At 36.1% G+C, this 21,543-nt stretch overlaps 1 protein-coding gene across 1 annotated transcript in view; it reads left to right on the forward strand.

The window, feature by feature from the left end:
• Nucleotides 1-21,543, forward strand: part of L (zinc finger protein Lobe) — a 79,231-nt gene that overhangs the window by 208 nt on the left and 57,480 nt on the right. Inside the window, exon 2 of the mRNA XM_073087046.1 lies at nucleotides 9,589-9,750. Within this exon, the coding sequence (XP_072943147.1) occupies nucleotides 9,589-9,750 (162 nt within the window). The remainder of the gene's footprint in view (nucleotides 1-9,588; nucleotides 9,751-21,543) is intronic.

Consider the following 21,543-nt stretch of genomic DNA (forward strand, 5'->3'; position numbering starts at 1 on the left):
TAATGACTGTACCTATTTGCCTATTTAAATACCTAATTACAGTTTGACTGTATGATTATAATCTTTTTACAAAATAAATACAACGCGTAGTAGTTGTGTGTGTGCATATAAATAAATTGGTATGCATGTCGCGAAAACATATGCACAGATGATACTAGTAAATTATATTCAACATGCGTTTTAAGTATTATGATGTTTTTCATTAAATTAGACACATAATCTTGCTTTATTAGATAAAACTTTATCCATAGAAACTTTACTTATTAAGTTACATGTGATAATTAACGAGTGTAATGCGAGTGGATTAGGATTTCTTTATAATTTACATAACAGGAGTAAATAAAGAAAAGTTGTAAAAAGGCCATAACTGATCTCAATAACTTTAGATTTTTTGTCTTTCCTCCTGTCGGTATCGTATCCATTTTTTCGAAGATATATGCGTGTTAGAAAAATCATAATCACATGCTATGAAGTAAAACATCATGAGAAAAGAAAATCTCATCCTTAATAGTTCTTTAAAAATAAAAAGTTTAGCTTAAGTAGGTAAGTAGGTAGGTAGGTACCAATCCGTATTAAGTTAGAGCGATGGACTGTGACCTAAACCCTTCTCACTCTCTGAGGAAACTCTTGTCTAGCAGTGGGACAATATTTTCTTGATACATTAATTATTGAGGTTAATTAACTTTTATTAACTGTTGAAGATTATGTTAGCTTTGATATATAAATCATAGATTTGCTCATCTATAAGTATATTTAATATTTGATTTTTAGTAATATTAAGTGAAAATCGAAAATAAGAGCAAGGTTGTTTATAATTATTTAAAATTGTTTACTTTTCCTATCTACTAAAGAAATCTTACTAGAACCATTTACATAACATAGTATAAGTAGTACCAAATTTTAGTTAAAAAAGTAGCACAATGTTAGCTTTTTAATAGTGGAAAATCTCTACAATGCTCGCAAGATTCTAAAGCTCAGTAATAATAGTTTAGTTTATGGCTAATGTTTGAAAGCAGATAAAGTACCTGTGGGTATTATACAATGTTAACATATAGCTAGCACGGAGGTAGTATTGCATTAGGTATCCCCGGAGCCGGCCGGAGTCGCAGCATCCTCGCGCTCCCCGCGGGACGCATTACGAAAGTACTAGACTCCACAGATCGATACCTTAAGTTAACAACATTACATCGTCGTTCAGCCACAAACATTGTTTTCAGAGTTGAAATGGCAGCTTCTATCTGAAATTCAAATGTATATTGGACTATAAGTTGGTACCTACTTTTACCTTCGTATTACCTAATAATTAAACACCTAGATTTTAGTTTATGGTTATTAAAATTTACGGATTTTTATGTATAAAAAGTGACACACAGGTCTATAATCTGGTCTATAACTAGCTTTAAAAGGCTCAGGAGTATGATATGAAGTTGATTTCAACAGTTCTTCTCCGTAACGTAAGATCTTCCGAAGTGATTCTTATGAAGAGATATTGACTTTAAAAAAGAAATCTGTAACAAAAGTGTGTAGAATAAAATATTTTGATTTTAAATAAACAAAAACTCAATCATATATTCGTCGTTATCGCTGATGATTGAGTCAAAATGCCTTATTAAGAAGATGTAGCGGAACACAGCAGTACTTCACCGCTGCTACGAGACAGAAGTAGAGACGTAGTAGAGTTTGACTAGGTCGAGGTGAGATTATCATATTTTGAGCGAATAAAGCAAATTATCATATGGCATGTAGGTATTAGGATTTAGGATGAAGAATGAATGTAATATATTATTCAGGTTGTTTGGATAATATAATAATTTCTTGATTCCTTCGAACTTTGTGGTAGGTTTCTTGAACATATTATAACGATTATAGTTCGTAGGTATTACATTACCAGAGTGTCCACGACAGTATTGTGACATTGTTTCATAACAAAAACAGCATTGTATTTTGTATGTAATTTATTTCAGTAAAACCTTTAAGATTAAAAAAAAAGAAGAAGATGCCGAACTTGTGCGTGATTGTGACAAATAACAAATGGTGGTTGTAACAAAAGTCGTTATACATCTACATCCCCATAGACAGACGTTAGAATGTAAATACCTACAGTGCAACAGAATAGTTAGAAACAACCAGTTTACTTATTACTCATAACCAGCAGTGTTGCCATACAACACTTTGAAAGGTGGTCGAGCCAGTATGGTTCGATTAGAGAGATACCACCGCCACATCAAGCGTGGAGCATGTCTACGTTTCGGTGGAAGGGAGTAGTTGTCGGCTGACTTATATGAGATAACCCATCCTGCTCAGGAGTGGCCATGCATCTGTGACACCTATAGAGTTGGTGCTAGATGTCCATGATTGGCCCTGGTTTGTTACCCAAATGGTTAAAAATACCTATTATAATATATCTATTATCTAGTGTTATAGTAGATCAGAAAGTTTAATTACTTAGTCTTAGGTCAGTTTTATAATGACTTCCCAATATGAAGAAAAATATTGTAGTCGCCAAATACCTAATTATCAATATTTTCTCCTGTTACTGTTTCTTTCCGAATAATAAATATCAAAGATCATAACCGACTTCCCTGTATAATTGCGAATTGGTAGACTTGTGTTGTTAAGTTTTCATTACTTTGAGAACATACGAGTAGGTATCTAATGAAAACTTTCTATGATCGATTAACTTTGACACCAAAGGATTCTTTCCTTCGGTTTCATGATATAATCAATTTCTAATTCGTCAGATAGGCAAGCTTTGCTATACGATTTGCGAAGTTCCGAGGGTATAATTAATCGGTGACGTCAGTGGTAGTGTGATGGAGCCGTTGCGACGCGCTGCGGCCGCGGCGCCCTAATATCAGCGTTTTATCAGTGACCAGCCGCGGTCGCCGTGCTTCGCTGTCCAGCCGCACATGCGTCTCTGCTCGCTACTACACTCAGACCGGATAATCCAAATTTCATTGCGCCTTTAGTCAAACGAGATGAGTTGCACCTGTCAATATAAACTGGAAAGTCTGGAAATGCTACTCAATAATGTTTGATTAGGTACTGAAAACTAACACGTTGTTGTACAGAACAATGGAGATATTTGACAGCCAGAACTCAGTTTTAGCGTCTCCGCAAATGGATTTGCCTATAGAAGTTGACAACATTCTTGCAAAGATAGAACGACATCATCATCATAAGACAAGCCTTTTCGATGACACAGGTTTTCTCAAAACGAAAAAGTTTAAAGAACGAGAAGTATGTGTAGGGATGCAAAGTCTACATTAGTGTTCCTTAATCAGCGGCAATTCTAAATATAGGTAATATGCTTAACAAAATCTGCAACTTTTTCGTTTCAAAACTTTTCAAGTTCCTAAAGATAAATAAAAATAAGTAAATGTACAAATAAGTCCAATATAATATATTATTCGACGTATGTCGAGTATTTTGACGCTACCCTCTGTTACGTATGTAACACAGGGTAGCGTCAAAATATTGTATGAATATATTAAACAGCGGTAACGGAACGCATGGACGTTTGTAAGCCGCCTGATGAGGGTTAAGTCGGTCTGGCTTTGTGTCAACGTTTTTATCAGACCTATCTTTTTCTGGAATTAAGCTTAATGCAGTTTGAAACATTTTGCGTTGATCGGTGATTTGAAAAGCGTTTACAAATATGACAGTTTAAATAGTAAATTGTTATTGTTGTCTGTTTATTTAATAATAGAGTCGTTGTCGTGCGCCCATCTCTGCTACACTTTTGGGAACAGCTCTCCTTTCATCATGAGAAAGATTTAGGTCATAGTTCACTACGCTTACCAAGGCCTGTAGGGCTTCTGCGTATCACTAATGTGCAAGCATAGATTAGTAATGATTACTCACTCCTAACAAGATAATGTAACCAGTTTTGACAATTGAAATTTCACTGTCATCTATTTTTGTGTTTGAAAAATATTAAAAAAATGTAGTTTTTGATCATTTACGAATGAAACGATATTTTTCTGCACTTTTTCTTCGATTTCGTATTTTAATTGCGCATGTCGGCATTGTTCCGCGTAAATTACACCATGACAGCCATTAAATGGCTGACAGAATCGTCAGCCTTTAAGTCATTTAATGGCTTCCTTTAATTACAAGGCGGTGAGATATCTATACTTATCTAGGTATGTGTGCGAGTCATTAATTATGCATTATTATTTTGTGAGTTAATTTTGATAGTGATTGTTGTAAAGTAGTGATAAGTGGTGGAGGCTTGCTACTGCGGGTGGTACCTATAGCATCCATAAAACTCGCCGAGGTCTGCCGGGAGCCTCCGGGAAATTTCCCCTGGGTGGCGCACCGCCCTGCGCGTCACTGGGAAATACGGCACGGCCATATCATATCAGTTTTATGCTGATGTTGACCTTCCATACGACGAGGAATTAAAATGTTGCTAACGATTTAACGACTTGCTTATAAGCTTTGCTATAAAATTCACTAGCATATCGGTACAACTGTTTCTGGCCTATCTGTGATTCATAGGTTCTGTTAAATGATTTTCAAAGGGCATTATTTTTCATTTTATGGAGTTATATATAATTAGGGGAAAGCTACGGAGTACCTCGGAACAAAGAGAACATATTAATTTAAATTTGTGCAAGCGGCACTGCGTAATATTATTCAAACTACAAGCAAACATAACCAAAAAGTCACTATTATCACAATTAATATAATTGAGGACTTAGTAAAAATATTTTAATAAATGAAGTAACAACACGTGAAGTACGTAGCGCAAGTGCGGGGAGAGGGGTGTTGCGCGTCCATAAAACTCGCAGAGACCCGTGGGAGATGGCGGGAAATTTCCCCCGGGTGGCGCACTGCCTTGCGCGCCTCGGGGAAATACGGTGCGGCCATATCATAACAGTTTTACATCGGTATTGCCTCCCGTCCGATTATCTACTGTTTTATTGCTACATAGGTAACAAATTTTTAATTGTTATATTACAAGAGTTATTCAATTTTGCCTATGTTTCATTTTTAGGAAATAATATTTTGGCAACATAATTATATCGCAGGTAGGTAAATCACAGGTTCTCTTCTTGAAAATTTCTTTAATAGTTGAAGGATCTGACTTTACTACTTCTATTAGATCTACTTCTAAAGAAAATTACAGTAGTAACTTCAGGTTTTAATGTATTTTTGTAGAAATTATATTTTCATTTTATAATGTTACGTTGTTACCAAGAAATGTGGGTAAAATATTAACATAATCTGTTAACACAATGAAGCATTGTATCTTTCTACTCCCTGTTGGATACCATAAATCACTCACGGGTTTTCGCGCAAAAAATCTATACAAAGTAACATAACCGTATGTTTTGTTTTCGGTTAAAATAAAAATGGTACATATTGTTATGTATCTACTGACAGTATTTGTTAAATTATATACAATATTATATGGTTTGATTATAATTTAGGTAACATATTCGTAGTAAGGTGTCTCATCGATATAATGAATATCAATGTAGCTGGTTGTATTCTAATTATTATAGGTTTACAATTCATAATACTTAGTTTATACCATGGCAAATGTTTTATTTATATGTGCTTTTAATCAGATATAGTTGGTTAAGTTACTACTTTAACCACCAAGATCGCTTATCGCATCTCGAATTCAGTTTAAAGTAAGCTTATGATAGGCAAATCCGTAGGTTATTGTTTAAAAATATCCCGGTCTCCCGTCCCCGGTGCTGGTATGAAACAGGTGGTGGGTAAGGGGGGAGGTCCCTGTGGAAGCGAAGTTCTCGCCCGCCGCCCACGCCGCGTCCCTCGGGAGCTGGCCCAAGCAGCCGCGTGCCGCCTGCTCCCCGGGGAACCTCGCTCCCGCCAACCCCGTCCCGCACCCCCTGCCGCTGTCTCTCAGGAAAATAACAGAGATGTACGACTTTTAATTGATATTAGTCCGTTATAAGCACCCAGTTTTAATGGTTATTTCATATACAAAGAATATGTATGAAATTATCAGAAAAATGTGCATTTTGGCATCAGTGTGTTGTGTAAATTAAATTATGAATCTATTATATTTTCTTACAAATAAGTATACTTATTACTTCAAGATATTTTTAAAATTCTTGCTCTATTTCCAAAATAAAGTTATAACTTTGATTGAGTTATAATACCTACATATCAATTATGTATTACTTAAAGAAAATAGCAAAGAAGCAACCATTTTATAAGCCAAGTCAAGTATTGGATTATCAATCCTAAACTGCATCGTCCAAATCATTATGTCAACGAAAGCGATTTCTTAAGGCAATGACGATAGAGCAAGTCATTTCGTTCCCTTCTCAGATCACCGGCCACAACTGGGACCGCCGCTACTTTGCCGCTCCCACAGGACATCATACTAACGCCTCCGAATACATTAAAATTACAGTTTCCAAGGTATACAACTAAGCGAAACTACAACGACCTAGACGGTGATGGCGGGTTGTGATATTATTCCTTTGTGCTCCTGTTTGCCGGCTCTTTAATCATAGTTATTACCTACATCTAAACTGCTACCAGTGGAATTGGTCGTTTCTAACCTATTAACGTGGTAACGACGTGTAGACGTAACTAGAACATTGGTAACTATGACAATATTATGTAAGATTTCTTGGCACAATTTCAGTGTGTTATTTAAAAGAAAATTTAAATGTATTTGATAGTTAAATAAAAGCTAATTAGGATCGATTCATTGCACGGTTTAAAAAATATTTAACGGTTTCATCATCAACCCATTACTCCCACTGCTGGGCACGGGTCTCATCTCATAATGAGAAGGATTAGGCCATAGTCCACCGCATTGGCCAAGTATTGGTATTGGAACTTTACATACATTTGAGATTTTTTTTATAAATCTCTCATTTAACGGTTTAATATTCCAAAATTACAAAGTAATTACCTACCTATACTATATGTATATAGTTAGTAAAACTGCTATGCTAACTGATACAAGTTCAAAATTACTATATTGAAAACGATATTTCGTGGGCAAAATATACGTAATATCGCTATCATTATTAAAGAACTGTGAACAAAGCAATTTATTGTTGGCAGTTGAAATAGCGCAGTGGAGCCATTTAGTTGTTTATAAAGCCGCTCAGTAAACGTAACTATTGGGAGTTTTGTTGGCGTGTCGTAATAAGCAATACATACCAATATGGTCAGCAAGAAAATTGAATTGGCAACAATGTTATAGTGTTGGTGCTTTGGTGCTGAATGCCTCCCGGGCGACCCATTGTCAGAGAGTTATGATGGGCTATCGTCGAAGCGCTTGTGCGTTCCAGTGCAGAGTTTCCTGATACTCATTTTACTGAACTGTTTAGTCAGTCAAGTTTTAAACTTAGCTTTTTTTACTGCGTTACACTTTTTATATAAACGTAGCAAAAAATCTTGTAGTGCATCTCATGGTAAGTGGCAACTGCCGCTCGTGGACAACTATTATCAACCCTAGATGGATTAGAGTCGTTGCCGAGTTAGTTGTGCCATCTCGTATAAGTACAGACTAATAAAGGTAGTATAAGTGTCTGTTCCTTAGTACACTTTGTAGACCGGAACATAGCAGATCTTAAAATTATTGTGATTAGGTTGTGTATTCTAAGCGCACATAGACTATTTAGCGCATTAGTAGTATCTTTGATCCACAACTTACAGAAAATTCCTGAAAAAGATCCGCGATCATACATAATCCATATACTCTTACATATTCGTACTGTTCAATTAGAATGCGTGAACTGGGTCTTATTTTATTTTATTTTAACATTTTTTGGTATTTAACATTGATGATATTGTGTACTGCGTACGCAATATTAGTAGATCTATTTACAATTGTGCATCGAAATTATTTAATAGTATTTTAATACATAACCTACATAGTTAAATATTAGCAAAAATCATTATTTTTAAATAAGATTTCTATTAAGAGGCTTGACTGTAAACAAATCAACCATGAATGTACTCGTATTTTTTAACTTTGTAACATCAAGTGTCGATAAAACATCCAATTGATTTGCATTTCTATGGGTTTCTAACGATAAACAGCCTTTTCCCTAAACAAAAACAAACAAAGCAAGCCTGAAGTGGCTCTCTATTTGTTATTTCAAGGGCTAATGAACTAGTTTATCAAGTACTTTGTCACAATGCATGTTTCACAGTGATTCTCCTATTCTAGTTCGAGTGGTTGTTTTGAGTTTATTTTTGTTGTATAAATGGGAGTGGCGCGCGGGGCGCAATCACGCCATCCGCACCCTCCTGACTCGTGCTAATTATGTCACCAAACGTTTATGAGGACTTTACTTCAACTTAAAATTCTGACTGCAATGATTTTTATTAATCATACAAATAAGTTACACCGTAGACAATCGTAATAATAATAATGCAATATCTGCCCATATTCTTTCTTCTTTCTTTTCTTTTATTGTTTGATTATTCGAACTCGATTGTTACGTAGTTTGCAAATAAATCTAAAACTAAACTAAAACCTAGCTCTCATATCAACATACCTAATAAGTAACTTTTTATAGCATCGTAGTTCACAATATTGTTACAGTAATTCTTTACTTATCTTATTATGATGGTTTTAACATTAACATAATTAAAACGATAGCGATAACGCATCGTTTTTCCGCAAAATAGTGATTTCTGGCCCCTAAGGACGGGCACCTAACTCGTAGTGCCGCGCGGCGCATTATCCTAATTAGCTTACAGTAGAGTTCCTCTCTACACTCATATAAATGTACGTTAGTGTGTAATACATAATTCGCCGGTGTTGAATTTATTTATTTTTTTAAACGTTATAGTGGCAATTGTTTAAATATAAAAAACTCGTTCTTGTATCGACAAATTTTCCTAAAATCCCATAGTAGAGTCCAAGTTTTAAACATATATACGTAATATAATATGAAGCACATCACGATTAAATTCGCACACTTTCATATTAAATTTGGATATTTTATACCTTTTTCTGTATAGCAGGAAAATAATATCTTAATCTAAATTTATAAAAATATGCAGCAATTCACTAAATCTATTTTTTATACCAACATAGAATAAATAAACGACAGTACGTACTTAGTATAGAGCTTTGTAACTGTGGTGGCAAAATAATTTATTTATTAACATTATACGTATACCCCTTTCTCATAAAGCGTTTACTGAAATTGTAGGTTCATCTACAATAAAATTACCATAACAGTAGACACCAACATAAAAGGGATTTGGTTTCGTGTCGTGACCATTTGCTATTATAGTACAAGATGCCGCAACATATCTCAAGAAAATCCCTTGTTATAGTCTAAACGCAAGTGGTACTATAGAAATAATGTCTTAAATTGGATATCAGGTATCCCTTGAATGTTTAGGGACATTTTGGGAAAATACCTAGTGCGCAATCAGATTGGCAAATAAATATTAATAGTATTTATTTGTAAGGTTAACAACTAAGTATTAGTTGTTGTAATTTAAAAGCAGTTATAGGTAGTAAATAAACAAATGAATAACGTTGTTTTATCAGTTTTAATTATTAAACAATAAAGATAGTATCAATTAATATTTAAATCGATTAAAAGTTACTCGTATTTTCAGCTGATGAAGAAGAATGGACTGAAGAAGGTCAGCAGGGCGTTGAGGCAGACGACATGAGCGGTGACAAAGACCTCGCTGACTATGAGGCTCAGGATGAAGCTGGAGACGATATGGACAACATAGAGGAGGTTGAAGAACCATCACATGAAGAACCACTTGAAGGTTAGTATCTTACAACATAGTAAATAATGTTTATTCTTATTATTGTAGGGTTAATGACAAAAAATATAAAGCTTCGCTTGAAGTCGGTTGGTACTACAAATGTGATTACTGATGTGTGTTGGACGTTTCGTTTTTACAACATGATAGAGGAGAGGCTATTGCTTTTAAGGGTTCCGGACTGACTGACTGTCTGTCCCAGAGCTATATCTCTTCAAATGTAATAGATTTGTACTGGAAAAAATTAAAGTGGATTACTAGGACCGCTAAAGCTATGGATAATATATTGAAAATAAAGAGATATTGCTTGAAAGAGACCGGCATTTTTTGGTTTATTACGGTATCCTCCGTGAACTATAAGGAATCATAAACAGTTTAGGGTAGTAAGGTAGCTAATAATACTACCAGTAATTAACACAATGAGTAGCGACGACAGAGAGAAGATTATAAGTTTGCCCAATATCTCGCGTAGAAATACAATATGGATATTGTCCCGATTTCCATTAATTTGATAAGAGGTTGGATCTCAAATTATTTGAAGCTAAGCAATACGTGCACATAATAACGATATCTAGTAAGCCTACTGCTGTATTAGCCAGCAAATGTATAGTGCAGTGAAAATTCGCCCAGGCAATGACCGAGACGGCGTGGTCGGCAGGAGGATGACACTGACACATAAGCTCCGATAGGAGTTGACGTACGGCTTCGAACGAACTATGGCTGTATTGGGTGCGAAATAAATGGTTTAACGGCGGTAGAAGTATAGGTATTATACAAGGCTAACTATTATTAGCGAATTTTAGCATCGACGATGCATTTTTTTTAATTGCATCTCGTTTTGACGACTTATTGCGTTTGGTCGCGATATTGAAATGTGTGTGTGTGTCTCTGTTTGTTGTTTGAACGTGTGTGGGTTGTAATGTTAGATGACTGCATGAAGCTGAAAAATAGCTAATCCCTTGATTGCCGATGCTAAAAGTAGCAGGGTCATAAATACTTTCTATACATAAACTAGAAATATCACAATTTCGATTACTGTTATCCCGAGATCCTGTAATTTTGATTGCTCTACCTATTAAATGTATTCAGCGTAATGCTTGCTATTGACGTTTCTGGTAACTGTAAAAGATCTTCAGTATATTGTTACTCTCATTGTTACTATGCATGGAAATTATTAATTAACCCATTAGCAAGATATCGTTCGGCTCACTATTGACGTTAACAATTATCGTCTGATTATTACGTCAAAAGTTAAAATCAATCTCTTTTGAAGGAGCGTCTGATTATTACGTCAAAAGTAACGTTCGCCGAATCATTTGCATCGGATGACCGCGTCATAGCTATAGGTGCTTGTTAATATAGCGTGGACATTTGCATATTCAGTGACGGAGGCAGCGTGTGGCTCTAGCTTCTCCCGACACTGACACACGAGCTCGGATAAGCGATGAAGTACGGGCCTCAGTGGGTGCTGGACGTCGATGTACGAATGACAGATCGTTACGTTTCGCACTCGTCACACTGTACACGGAATTCACGTAACCGTTGATTGCAATGAAATTCACCGCTTTTATGGACTTTAGTTTAATTGTAATGAGATTTATCACATGTAAGGTAAAAGAGGCTATACAGTTGGAGCGTAATAATGGGAAATCATACATTTTATATTTATTTAGAAAAATCAGCGTGTAAAAATAGGTAAACTAAAGTGGAACATCTATACTGCTTTACTGATAGATTACGGTTGGTACAATATGGTAATGGTACTAATAAAATGATACCAAAGCTATTGAAATCATTCAGCTTCCAAGTTGGTAAAATCATAAAAATTTCAAAAGATCATTAAATTAAAAGTGGTCAACCGATTTATGCGAGTTATCAAAGACATTCAACTTTACAGTAGTCATCGACCGACACGGGGATGAAAAGTAGGTACCATTAACGACTTATTACCAATTGGTAACAACTTTTTCCGAATTATATGTTAAACGCCAGACAATCCGATATGTTGTCACTGTGAAGGTTTTGTATCTTGATAATGCCCGCTCTATATAACATATCTTTGCGTTATCGACATACGTCGGTAAATTTGTTGCATGATAGTAGTGAGTGACTAATCCGGCAATAAATGAGGGAGGGTAGCGTGGCCAGTGAATTGTGTGCAGCCGCGAATGCGCTTGACGGGTGACAAAGTGCTGGGTGCAGACGCCACTGCAGTGACTCAATCAATCTCTGTTGAATTACTACGTTACTGCTGGACGCTCGTTTTGCATTCATTTTCATCTATAAATATTATGCTTGTGTGTTAACCGACGTTCAGGTTATATACTATAATTGATATAAAAATGTGGCCCTTATAAGTAAACAATATAATACTTTTCTCAACCAAAGTACCTCACTGATAAGTTATCGTCTCCATATTCTCTATCTCAACCTTCCTTTTAATTTAAGGATGTTAATTGTCTACTATGTGAATTTTATTATAAGATTCTTCATAATGTTTTCCTTCGCCGTTATAAGATGTGATAATTATTTTCTAATACACATATAAAATCAGAGTTGAGTAATTGGGATTGAAATCCCAGACTCCCAGCTTAAGAGACAGTCACAGTTTTTTCACCTTGTAACTATATCACATATATGATCAAAATAAAATAACGCAATCTCGATTCATGTTTGAGAGTTGAGAAAAGTGCTTCAGATTCGCGGCATTAAAAAGCAGCCATTTGTTTAAAGCTTCCTGTCATACGCTTCGAAAGGCATTCGTAGAGTGGTTTGTGAGGAAGGGAGCGAGGAAGGTTTCTTGGTCGGTCGATGCGTTTATGTTACCTTGTATTCGTGGCCCTAATACTCGTGGTAACGGGAATTAACATTATTAAGAAGGAAAGATGTAAACACTCTATGCTGTACGTATAATATGCAATAACATTGAAACTAAAATTAACTAAGTATACCCACCGAATCACAATTAACTAATTTAGTATTTATAAGTGTTGCTTTCTTTGGAACCTTTCATTTCGTAAGTCATAAGCGAAATTTTACCCAAATCCGAAATGCCTAGCGTTAAATTGTACCCAACTGAAATAAGAGATAAAAATATACCGCATGGTGTCCACCAGGATCGAGAATATAGTCTCCTTCTTACATTAGTAAGTGGAAAAGTTCCCCGGGGAAAACTAAAAGTGTCAGCGAGAGCGAAACCGCGGATGACACTTTCAAATTTTAATATTAAACAGAACTTCGCGGTTGAGAGTTTGGAAAGTGAAAAATACTATAATTATATAGTTCATACTTATACTTATGTCAAGTAGCTACTAAAATAATTTCATGTAAGTTGTAGCCTAAAAAGCAGTGATAGCCTAGTGGTTAAGAAACTCTGCCTCTCGATCGAGGGGTCCGAGGTTCAAATCCCAGGTACGCACCTCTGATTTTTCAAATATATGTGCGTATTAGAAATTAATTATCACTGGCTAAACGGTGAAGGAAAACATCGTGAGGAAACCTGCATACCTGAGAGATTTATAAAAAAAAATCTCAAAGGTATGTGAAGTCTACCAATTCGCACTTGGCCAGCGCGGTGGACTATGGCCTAATCCTTCTCATCCTGAGAGGAGACCCGTGCCCAGCTGTAGAACAGTAATGGGTTGTTGATGATGTTGATGATGTAGTCTGATAGCTAATTGGCGTTTGGACCTAGTTCGTTAAATATACATATTTTCTAGGACATTTTTCGGGTTTCCCAGCATAAGCATTTGCTGTGTTACTCCCGACAAAATATCCTACGCAATGTGAAATTCCAATCAAAATCGTTTTGTTCCAAGCTTCCTTAATACAGGTATTGTCAAACTCACATACTATTTAAACTTTAAAAGAATACGTTTCATTGTTCAAGTCACTTTTCAGTGTAAGAAAATTGTTTTAAAACACATAAAAACTTGTCCATAAATGTATACCAGATGTGGATGTATAGACTTACGTGTACATGTATAAATATTTACTGGGATATATATTTTGACAGCAGCTGACACAACACGAACAATGTAGGACACCAGTCAATTGAGTCAAGATATAGCTAGTAACTTTTACGAAATATTTGAAACACTAATCAAGCATTTCGATGCGAACGAACTAATCTCATAGCCCGGAGTGATTACGGCGCGCGATTAATGTAGCTGTTAGGGCCCGAGAGTGCTCCTTTTCATCGGCAACTTCGTTGAAATTCATAAGACCACTAAAATAAGGAGTGATTTTTCCCGCGGTATGACACTTGCGATGCGTTTTTACTGCGGTTTAATGCTCTTTTTACAACTTTGTCAAAGGGTGTGGTGCTCCGACGCCTAGCTCGCGGCGCGGCGCCGCCCGGTGCTTTACGACTCTGTCCCCGCTTATCTCTCGCCATTTGCGATAAATCTCTACCAGACTCCTTGGACCTCAAATATTTACATGCTAATTCGTAGCCAATTCTGAACCCGAGATTATAAATAAATTGGCCGCCGAGGCCCATCATCGACGACGGTGCCTTCACTTTATCTTTCACGACACTTCGAGTTTTTAAAGCTGTCCTTTCGGCTTCGCGCACAAATGTTATTATAATTTAATGTTCTTGCTAGATTATTTTAGTTTTAACTTTTATGGTAAGTGGGTACTAAAAAGGAAAGGATAGCAGACTCATTTTCTTGTCAAAAATGAAGTTTTACTTAAATTATACCTGCACCATAATATAGGTGTAAACTTCTAAGTAAAATTATATTGTCAGATAGGTGTTAATATTAGCTACGAAACAATGGCACATATGCGGAAGTAAAAAAGGAAAATATATTAGAAAGCAAGAAGACAATCGATTATTAAAATAGCAATATATATAAAAGACGTCGTCTGTTTTCCCCTTCGGCACCCTCAGATGTGTATGTGGATTACTATTGTTTCTATTCTGTTGGAAGATCTTTAAGTTCTTTACTGCTGGACAAACTCTTATGGCACGACTAAGTGCGAGGTGTAGGTAAGATGGGCGCTTTGTTCGCGAACAATGTTCTTGTGTTATTACTGCGGTAGTAATCGGAAAATGAGTAATTTTTCCCAATGACGGTTCCCGTTGTCGCAGTCTCGTTGTTAGGCCAACACGAGTGTTGCGCAAATGTATTCTCTGCGGGGGGAAGGGGGGCGGAGAGAGCGCGGGGAGGGTGGGTCGGCGCCGCTGAGCCCGAAGTTGGGCGCGTGGGCTCGGTCCCAAGGGACCTCATCGCAAGGACCGTACTCGTCTCTCAGGCTTTTTATTCTTTTAAAACACCTAAATCCTAATATAATTTTTAAAAGCGTCTTTAAATATTTTGGTTTTCAACATTCCTATTGAATGTACATTTGTTTAAAATAAATATGCCGTGATAACACACGAGGCTACTGTTATAGGGTATACATGTTTATTTATGAGGCTCTACCTGCTTATGAAAGCCATTAAAAATGTATGATTACTATAATATGTATAGGTAGTTATAAAAATAATTAATAAAAATTACATAAACATACGTACCTATTTACATATAGGCTACACTATTATCAGGTACTTTCAAAGTAAGCAACGCGAAAACTTAGTCAATAACGCAGCGCCCAAAGATATCATGTGACTAGCTAAATAATGCGCGGCATCCATAAGTTATTCTGTCAACTTAGGCGGGTTAGCAATGCGCGCTATGTTGGTCGGGCGAAGGATCGCCTCGGAGCTGGCACGTGGCTAATTAAATGCCGATGTTCGATCGTCGGCCGGGGGTGCATTTCGAATTCCATACGGCGCCGTGTACCGCGCGGCTCGCGTCGCCACACCGCGCCGCATGCCTCGCCGTGCCAAGTCAACAACCCTGAATAATTCGCGAACTTGCCTCCGTATTGTGGCTCCGACAATAACTCATAAACAACCGTATTGTCAGGGGGCTGCAAGTACTGCGTTTAGAGATAAATTAATTTAGGTTTTAGAACTGAGATTACTATTTAAGGTTTGCCACATATCTCGTTAACTAATTATCTGACTCTACACGTGGTTTTCTAAGTTCAACGTCATCATTTTGAATAATTATTGCTCGTTCATTAACGAAAAAAGAAACGTCTTAATAATTCGTTGACTGTTGAAGACCTAGAAAATATGTCACGAAACCAATAAACAACAACATTTCTTCACTGAAAACTTTATCTGTAATTTTTTTAGGTAAAATAAAAAATAAAACCAAAAAACATTAAAAACTTCACAAATCCGCCCCTGGCAAATCCCAGGTGCCGCGGCCGCAGCGTTTGGAATTATCACATAGTGGAGCGCGGGGCGGCGGGTGATACATTCGTCACAGGCCCAGCAGCCATTAGGCGTTTAGATATTATCAGTCAGTGCCGCCGGGGATGCCCGCGACCTGCCCGCCACTACTTAATTACTGGAAGTGTTTGTTTATACTGTATCAATGCTAAAAAGGTCAAGTATTATGAAGTATTGAGCTTGTTTTACTAACATTTTTATCAGGTTTGCAAAAGGAATCAAAAACAACTTTTGTAAGCACTAACTTAGGTATTATCGGGTACGGATTTTTTAAAATTTATTTTATACCTACTTAGAGATTTTAATAAAATAATTAAAATGGTTAATCGCATGGCGAAGCGATCGCCATAATGGTCTGAGACATTTGGGGTCTTATTTGATCCTCTGCTAGGCCTAGACCAGTGCCGAAGCCTTTAAAAATGGTAAAAAATGAAAAAAAAATACAATAGAATGAAACCCATTGGAAACGGAGAGGAATATGATCAAAATGAAAGGAAAAATAAATTACGGTCGATCCGAGTTCGGGAAGTGGGAGGGGGTGAGTTTTAAGGGTAAAAAATGGTTTATCTTGATTTCCGGCTAATCTACACGTCCTATGCGAAAAAGTTCAATGGCAAAGTTGTAGGTAATAAAAAGATCTACAACTTTTGTGTTTGCAATTTTTTCACATAACCTCAAAATTTGGGTGAAAAATTCAAAAAACCAAGTTTTTGGTTTTTTATTTATATCTTTTTCAAAAAAAATTTTTTTTATATGAAATTTGGTGAAAACTTACCTTATTATGTCCCAAATACACTGTAATTTATTTGATTAAAAATATTTATTTTCTCGCCTTATTTTCACTTAATATCAAAAAAGCATCCTAATTTTCAATCGAAAATTCTGACGTCAAAATATCAGCTTTTTTCAATAAGTTTGGGGGCTTTTTGTTCCTTGAAATATCTACTTTCTGATGGTGTAAAAAAAATATACATTACTATAGGAAATGTTCTCAGAAAATGCAAAAAAATAAAAAAAACTAAAATTAAAAAAAAAAATTATATCATTATGTACAATTTTGAGGTATTTATTAAAATTTACACTTTAATTACTCAAAAAACGTAAGATTTCATGTTTTATTGATAAATGAAAAAGTTCCAAATTAAAATATACTTCAATAATTAACAAACAAATAAGTTAATTAAGTTAATATTTAATAAGACATCTACAATATTTTGAAAAAGTTGTAGAATCTTATTTAAATAATATTTGTAGATGTCTATTTACTGCTGTTTTAAGATAATTTATATACCTGAGTGACCTTCGGTAAATTTTAGCCCATTGTAAGTTATTTCATAGAGAAGTGGGGACGGACCTAGGAGGGTCTGGGCCTTACTACATACCTGCTATTTCGTAGCAGCTGTAAAAACCGTTAGCCAGTATTCGAGATACAGAGCAGTGTACAACATCGTTTTTAAAAATACACGTGCAGGCTCAGTTACTCTAAGTGAATTGTGAGAAATTTACTTTATTCAAAAAATCGTTTGGAATCTACATAGCAAGGTAAATACAATCTGTATTTTAATCTATATTAATCAACTTAATAAAAATAGTAATATTTTCTTTCATAAATAGTATGTTTAACATAACATAACCTAAAAAATTAAAATTGAATGATATTTTAGTACAAGAATAAAAAATAGTAATTTCGTTTATTTTATACAAACAAATTTAGTTATACTCATCATGATAAAACTTTGAAGGCATTATTAATTTAATTTTGTCTTTTCAGATTATCAGTATGGATGGATCTGTTTGTATAATCTGCAATAAATCAGATGACAAGCAAGTGTATGAAATAAAAAAATCAGCTTTGAATCGTTTAGTGGCGTCTAGCAAGAAGAGAATCGACAATAAATACAATTGGGTTTTTTTCAATTTTTTGCATTTTCTGAGAACATTTCCTATAGTAATGTATATTTTTTTTTACACCATCAGAGAGTAGATATTTCAACGAACAAAAAGCCCCCAAACTTATTGAAAAAAGCTGATATTTTGACGTCAGAATTTTCGATTGAAAATTAGGGTGCTTTTTTGATATTAAGTGAAAATAAGGCGAAAAAATAAATATTTTTAATCAAATAAATTACAGTGTATTTGGGACATAATAAGGTAAGTTTTCACCAAATTTCGTAAAAAAAAAATTTTTTTTGAATAAGATATAAATAAAAAACCAAAATCTTGGTTTTTTGAATTTTTCACCCAAATTTTGAGGTTATGTGAAAAAATTGCAAACACAAAAGTTGTAGATCTTTTTATTACCTACAACTTTGCCATTGAACTTTTTCGCATAGGACGTGTAGTTTAGCCGGAAATCAAGATAAACCATTTTTTACCCTTAAAACTCACCCCCTCCCACTTCCCGAACTCGGATCGACCGTAATTTATTTTTCCTTTCATTTTGATCATATTTCCCTCCTTTTCCAATGGGTTTCATTCTATTGTAATTTTTTTTGGTTTCATAAATTATCGACTCTGGTCTAGCCATCTAAATTATCATTATAGATTTCTGTTCTGTGTCCGGATATTTGTGGGTATTAGACCTTTGTTTGTGGGTATAACACGACCAGGGCTCAGGGAAAGCGAAAATCTCGCGAATTTTTTTCCGCGTCAATTCTAATAATTCGATGTTTAACTTTTCTATGCATATAACGTTATAACGTAAATTTAAACGAATTTTGTATTTTTTACTAACAACAAAGCGATCCACGGTCGATTGCCTATTTCTTAAGAGCGTACGTCTCCCCTACGTGAGGTCCCAGGTGGCGACGCTTCGGCCACACTTCCTCTGTCCCCAGGGAGCTCTCGACCCAAGCACACACTCATACTACGACCGTTCCTGCTACACAATCCACGTCTCTACCCAATAGTACGTAGAGCTTGTAGTTGGAAATGTGGAAAACAGACCTATTCCCATGACGTTTAAACTTAATGATATTGTCTGGTAGCTACCTATTTACTGTTTTGTATCTACTTTGTGTTACCCATGTGACAGGATGTGCGAGATATTTTTAATAAATCACGTTAATAAATTATGTTAGGAATTATAAAGGACTCAACGCTGTATGACGTATTTTATATGAAATACAAATATACAAAGAATTATTACACTTATAATTTTTAACTATCGTCTGATTGTACTCATATCCAAAGGTTAAGAATGTAGTCCCAAAAATAATTACTAGTAGGTACAATATATGGGTTTTGGTTGCACTGATAAAAATAAAGATGTAGGTTAGGTTAGCTTTGTAGCTTAGCTTTGACCTCGCACATGTTTGGTGGAATGTCACCTCTCCTATCCTGAGATGCTTGATTAACGTAGCTATACTCTAAAACATTTTTTAAGTTAGAGTTATTTAATGTTGCGTATACAGTTGTACGAAAATAACAGGTTCAAAGACCCATCATTGCAATCCAGCACATAATTCTTATCCATACTTTCCATACTAATATTATAAATCCGAGGGTAACTCTGTCTGTCCGTCTGTTTGTCTTTTCTTCACGCCTACACCACTGAACCGATTTTAATGAAATTTTGTACAAACATAGTCTGAGACCCGAGAAAGGACATAGGATAGTTTTATCCCGGAAATTCAACGGGAACTAAGGATGGCGATCGAAGATAGATTAATCGGAGAATCGATCTTTTGGACCAAAAAGTCGATTATTTTAATCGATATTAGTAAAGATCGAATCGTAAACTATGCATTTGATCAAGTAATGTTCTGTAGCAAAGTTGTTGTCCAAGACCCCACGAAGATTTCTGAGTTGGTACGACCAATTTTCGACAGATGGCGCCACTGTCATTCCAATGAAGGTACAAATTTTCTGTTTTATGTATGTCATATATATTTTTTTAAACGCGGGCGGAGCCGCGGGCACCACTAGTTTAATATAATCTTAAATAATAAATATTTGTTTATGAGTAGCAGCTACATAGTCCTGCTGGCATTCTACATTATAACAATATGTTTCTTATAACATTGAAGTATAGCAAACGATCATACAGTCCATCTGATAGAAAAATATCAGAAATTTTAGATAATGAGTGTCGCAGAAAGTGAGTTTCAGAACGTACATGTAGGTATAGGTCGCGTATGTCGGGGCGTATAGACAGCTGATTGCAGCAGCCTTTCCCTCGGGAAGGCACATTACAGAAAACTGCTAAAAAGAGAGAATAAAACTTTTATATACTTTTACTCGTAGTTAAGTAGACAAATTTTGACACAATTTAATATAACGAAATATAGAGAAAGATATAACGTTGTTAAACTAAAGTGAAATAAAAATGCGTGGATAAAAATAAACATATCATGAAATATGTTCATATAGATAAAATAATCAATCACGTTTTTTTTGTATATTTTTTATTCTATAAGAGCATGCAGTCCACCTGCCGTCTGCTGCCGTCCATGGACGTCTGCAATCAATCCTAGATAAGATTAGATATTCCTACCTATGGTCCGCCACAGTTGCGCCGAAACAACTGAGGACTAAGCTGGAACGCCTCGGAAAAGTATGTCTCCCTTACCACACTTTTCAAACCATAGCACAGTGGCCTTTACCACTGCTGTTATTAGTCAGAAGTAGATGGGGCGGTGGTACCGTCGGAGTCGGACCACAAAGGGTTCTGCCACCTTCAAAAAGTTACTCTTAAATATAACCGTTTAAAGGTAACTTCGTTGACTTCACTATTACTATCGCTCGATAGCTTCTTTCCGATGAAAAGAGATTGCTTAATATCTCAAGGCAGTTAAGTGTTCCCTTAAGAATAGTGAAAATCTATAAAATTTGCTATTTTTCGTCCACTACTAATATGTACGTAGGTATGTACGTACCTTGTATCAAGATCGTTAAGTAAAATACAGTACAGGGAAATATAGGTACCTACAGAAGGCATTATATCTTAGTCCTCAGGGCCTTCCGTGGCCGATCCCTAAGGCAACTTGGGATACATTTATAGTTGTCCATGGGCAGCAGTTGCCATTACCATCAGATGGACTGCATGCTCGTTAAGCTCTTGCTACATTAGTGCATTTTACATTACAACATATCTAGAATTATACATACCTATACCTTTTTTTTTTTTTTCTCGAGGGGGAAACCTTCAAAAGGTACCCGACGACGTGGGAGCGACGCCGGGTTATGTGGGATTTTTACCGCACTAAAACCCCCCCGGTGGCCGTCCTCAACGCTTGTTGGAGAACTCCGGGATCTCCGACGGAACACAACCGGAGCCCTCCAAGCGCGATGCCCCGATCGGGCTCTACCCTGGGGGAGCAGTTTTCGCTCCTCCCACACCATGTGGTGTTTACGACGGTATGCGACCACACATACCGCCGTCCTTCCCAGGGTCGCTAGCTGGACGGTTCGAGTTCCCACTCTTGCCGCCCGCAACCCCGGAAGCCCCCTTTTAGTCGCCTCCTACGACAGGCAGGGGATACCGTAGCCCTATTCTAGTCCCG

Source organism: Epargyreus clarus, unplaced genomic scaffold (assembly GCF_041222505.1).
Source record: "Epargyreus clarus isolate Ecla_fem2 unplaced genomic scaffold, WU_Ecla_fem_2.2 ptg000003l, whole genome shotgun sequence".
NCBI lineage: Eukaryota > Metazoa > Arthropoda > Insecta > Lepidoptera > Hesperiidae > Epargyreus > Epargyreus clarus.